This window comes from Notothenia coriiceps, unplaced genomic scaffold (genome assembly GCF_000735185.1).
Source record: "Notothenia coriiceps isolate Sejong01 unplaced genomic scaffold, NC01 NC01_scaffold00030552, whole genome shotgun sequence".
NCBI classification, from domain to species: Eukaryota; Metazoa; Chordata; class Actinopteri; order Perciformes; family Nototheniidae; genus Notothenia; species Notothenia coriiceps.
The window spans coordinates 697-5,124 of record NW_011363253.1 but is presented as its reverse complement, the minus strand read 5'-3'; the positions used below and the strand labels follow the sequence as shown (position 1 = coordinate 5,124).

Sequence of the window (4,428 nt, the reverse complement as noted above, 5' to 3'; positions counted from 1 at the left end):
CAGGAAGTGAAACAGAGGGATATGAGGCATGGCTAGAATGGGTGATCTGTTTGGTATTTTGAGCAAAACACTTCATAGACATGTTTTTTATATATTTGTATATATCTGAGACCTATGCTATTGCCTACAAATAGCATGATAGGTGACCTTTAAAACCTGAACACAAGGAAGACTTAGAATATTCTCCTAATGGGGGGGTGCGCTGAAATAAAAACACGAGTCAAGATTTGAACCCGAACAAAGACCAATGAGAAAGCACTTTATTAAAGCAAAACATCTTTAACAAAAACAGCCAGCAGACAGAAAACCAACATATCTTAAAAAAAACAAAAATCTCTGAAGGTCAAAGGCTGTTTGTTTTCTTTCTCCCCCGATATTCTTTTTTGTATATATACACATTTATATATATATATAATCTCTACAGTCTCTAGTATTGCAGCGTCTCCGAGACTCAAGGCCACGTTTCCTCTTTTCCCTTCGACAAAATAATAATAAGAACAACAACAACAACGTCCGTCCTGTTAAAGATGATTATCCCTCAGCCGCTGATTGGCGTTCATGAAGAGACGTAATAAACTCTAGGATTTATGTACAAAATGTAAACACAAGCAAGGTGTAGATAAAACTGTGGATTCCTCTTCGCTCCAAACGTGGCGCCCGATGAAGCTCCGCCCCCTCACAGATGATGAATGCGTTTTTATGTTTTTTACTCATTTACACGTTAAATAATGTCCGAAAATACTCCTCAAAATCACTTTAATTTAAAAATGACGTCTTCAAATGTCTTGCTTTGTCCAAAGATGTGAAATGAATAATGATTTCAAACTGAGAAGAATCCTTTCAATGGAAAAACTGTTTTGATAATCGCGTAAACGTAAAAAATAAAAAAACTGATTTCATTGCTTTTTTGATTGATATCATATTAAACTGAGTATCTTTGGGTTTTTAAACCTGACAAAACAAGACATATTCTGACATCACTTACACTTTGGTAAATTGAGGATGGATATTTAATCTGACTTTTTTAGATGAAACGAAACATAGCAATCCATATTAAATCAAAAATAATGAACTACAGCAGCAGTTTGCATGTATGGGTTCATCTGGACATCACCACCTCAGAACAGGACTTAATGATGATTTGATATTAACCCTAAGTGATATGATATTGATATGAACTCATGATGATACGGTTGGAGAGTCTTATTGACAGGATTTTAGTATTAATCAGAAACGAGTTTTAGTTGAACTTGCACTAAGTATCAGCTGATCTTCAGGTTTTAATCTCAGCAGCAGTGAAGGAGAAGAAGTCCTGAACGAGACCCCTCCTCACTAACGAGCTCCTTTTAATTAGCCAACTAGCCTTAATGGATGCTGTGAGGAGGCGGAGGAGCAGCAGGGGGCGCCGCTCTGACCGCATGAAGCAACTCAGGTCGACGTGACCTCCAAACTCATGAAGGTTAAAGTTTGCTTACCTTTTAAAATAGTTCTTATTTATTTATTTATTTATTTTAAACACTTCAATTGTTGCACACAGATGTGTCCAAAGGGATATTTTTTTGAAGGAGAAGTCTGAGCTGCTGTTGCATCATGGGAGCTGGAGTTCATGTCAGCATCAGTGACCTATTTCTCACACACACACACCAACACACACACACACACACACACTCAGTCTCTGTCGTCGTGGTGACGGCGGCTCCTGTAGATCGGCACGTTGATGCTGTGGAACGCCGGGACCCAGCGGTTGTCATGGAGACCCACGTTGCAGCCCAGCATGTCCCTGCGGGCGCCATGGCAACACATCCAGTACCCGGGCCCGTACGGCAGCGCCTGGCAGTACGGCTTGTGATGCCAGCGGCACAACGACACATCGCCGCGCACGTACCGTCTCTTGCACTGCTTGCAGGGGTCGTCACGGTAACGAGGGTCCGAAACCCAGAGCGAGTCGGCGGGCCGGACGCCGTAGTCCTCGATGATGAATCTGAAGTAGTTGCAGGAGCACTTGAGCGCGGTGAGGCTCTGCGTGGGCAGCAGACTGAAGATCTTCAGCAGGATGTGGTGCGGCAGAACGGCCAGAAAGGGCTGCGGCTCCAACAGCTGCTGCAGCCGCTGACGCATCAACAGGAAGTCCTGCGACGCAGAGGGGCGCCGCACCAGAGGAACCACGGCAACAGGCTCCTCCCCCTGATGCCTGTCTGCCTTCCTCCTCCTCCTCCTCTTCTCTGATTGGCTGCCAGAGTCACAGGGAGCAGGAGGGGGGCTGAGCTCCAGGTCAAAAGACATTCTGTGGCGGCGAGGGGTCCGGGGCACTGAGGAAAGAGGGGGGCGGGACAAAAACAACAAACCGGGCTGAGGCTCCGCCCCCTCGGTGAGTGAGAGGGGAAGGGCTTCTGTCTGAGTGACAGTGACAGGGGTCAGTGTTTCTTCTACCACCTCCACCTCACCTGAGGGGGGCGGAGCTGCTGGTGTTTCTGGGCAGCTGATTGGCTCGCTGTCATCACTCTGAGCTCCCAGCAGTGATGATGATGATGATGTCATCGCTGATGGAGATGACGGGCAGGTGCTCTGATCTGAGGCGGGGCTCTGATCTGAGGCAGCGAGCAGCACTCTTCCCACCGCCCTCCTCAGGCTGTTGCTCCTCGACAGATCGCCCTCCGTCCTTCTCTTCAGACACTCTGACTCCAGCTTGGCCACCATGTCCGACACCCTGACGCTCTCTGGCTCCTCCCCCCTGACCTCTGACCCCTCGGGAGGCAGAGCTCTGGACAGCGTGATGGAGGCGGAGCTCCTCTGGAGGGTCAGCAGAGGTTTGGAGTCGGGCTGCTGCTCGCTGGCTAACTGCTCCAGGAACGCCACCATTTCCACGACCGACACCTTCTGTTCCTCGTCCTCCGGCGGCGCCTCGTTTGCACACGGCCCGCCGCCTGAATGCAGCGTTGACACCGCTCTCAGTGGAGATGGACTGAGGACGTGTTGCTGTGTCTCCTGGTCTCCGGGCTTTGCGTCCTGCTGGAGGTTCTGGTTGTTCCCCGACCTGCGGCGCCTCTTAGCGTTACAGTTCTCCTCCCAGCTCCCCTTCGCCTTCACCCCTCGCAACATTCCCGACATCACCGCTGTGTTCGTGCAGACTTCCGGCGTCCGCTCCTGGTTTTCTGTGCCGCCGGTTGAGGTGCGTTCACTGCCTTCAGCGCCGTCCGTTTGCTCTTCGTCTGAAGCGAAGATGGCGATCTTTTCCCGGACGTGTCCAGGCTTGATGACGGTCCAGATGTCCAGCGGGGCGTCTGTTTCCTCCGTGGTGGTTTGGTAGAATCTGATCCCGTTGTTCTCGCATCCCGCCACGCTGCTGCTGCTGATGTTGTTGTTGTTGATGATGGCGTTGCTGCAGCGCATGGTGTTGGTGGAGATGACGCTGAACGGGAGGCGGCTGATGTTGTTGGCATTGTTGCGACTGCAGGTCCTCATCAGCGCCCCCTGCTGGTTCACAAACAGGCTGCTCCGCTGCGATGTCTGAACCCCGGACGCATCCAAGCGCAACTCTGAGCGCATGAGCTTCGGATACGACTTCAGGTGCATGATGGTCCTGAAAGACAAGCAGGGAGAGGGCATCAGATGTTTAGATAAAATAACAATAAAAGACATTCAAACAAGACTTTATTGTCAACACCTAAATCGAACAAAACATGAAGTGAACAAACTGGACATTACAAATCAACCACATTGGGCACTTTAATAAATCCAAACAAGTTGAAGGTATTTAAAAGTTATTCCAATAATCAGTGAAGTGTCTCCTGACAAACAGAAGAAGAATAAACAAAGCTCAGCTCGGGCCTTTCAAGGACACATTTCTCTCTGCGGCTGAAAACAAACACCTCTTCAAATCATGTCATCACACTTATCCCTCCGTCTCTCTCCTTCATTATCGAGAGAGGATGCCTTATAAGCTCAGGTTCTTCAGATAGATACTAACTGAGTGTCTGCGCTGCGACATGCCGTTACACTCTGAGGTGTTTTTGAATGAAGCAGAGAGAAGTGTTCTTCTTTGGTGGGAGCAGGAGCTAACACTAAACTCCTGGGAGGATTGCTGAACGAGGCTTCGGGGCTCAGTGTCAGGGGCCCTCACCGACAACATGTCACTCAGAGAGACTTGTAGCTTTGTGAAAAAGATCACACAGGCAACTAAAACACGTAAGAACAGAGACACAACGTGAATAAAAAGAGACCAAGAGAACTACAAACAGATGCAAAACGCCAAATGACTACAAAGAGGCAAGAAATGAAAAAAAAGAAGGACACAAACAACAAAACCACTCAAAATAACAAATAAAAGACAAAAATGACTACTAAGATAAACACAACAACCACTTGAAATTACTACAAAAGAAACACAACAAGTACCAAGAGACTCCAAATGAAACCAAAAAGGGAATC

The 4,428-nt window shown here is 48.1% G+C and overlaps 1 protein-coding gene across 1 annotated transcript; it reads right to left on the bottom strand.

The window, feature by feature from the left end:
• Nucleotides 1-226: 226 nt before the first annotated feature.
• Nucleotides 227-3,605, bottom strand: fbxo34 (F-box protein 34). Its single transcript, XM_010787526.1, has one exon. The coding sequence runs from the start codon at nucleotides 3,571-3,573 to the stop codon at nucleotides 1,669-1,671; it is 1,905 nt and encodes a 634-aa protein (XP_010785828.1). The 5' UTR covers nucleotides 3,574-3,605; the 3' UTR covers nucleotides 227-1,668.
• Between the last annotated feature and the right edge of the window lie 823 nt (nucleotides 3,606-4,428).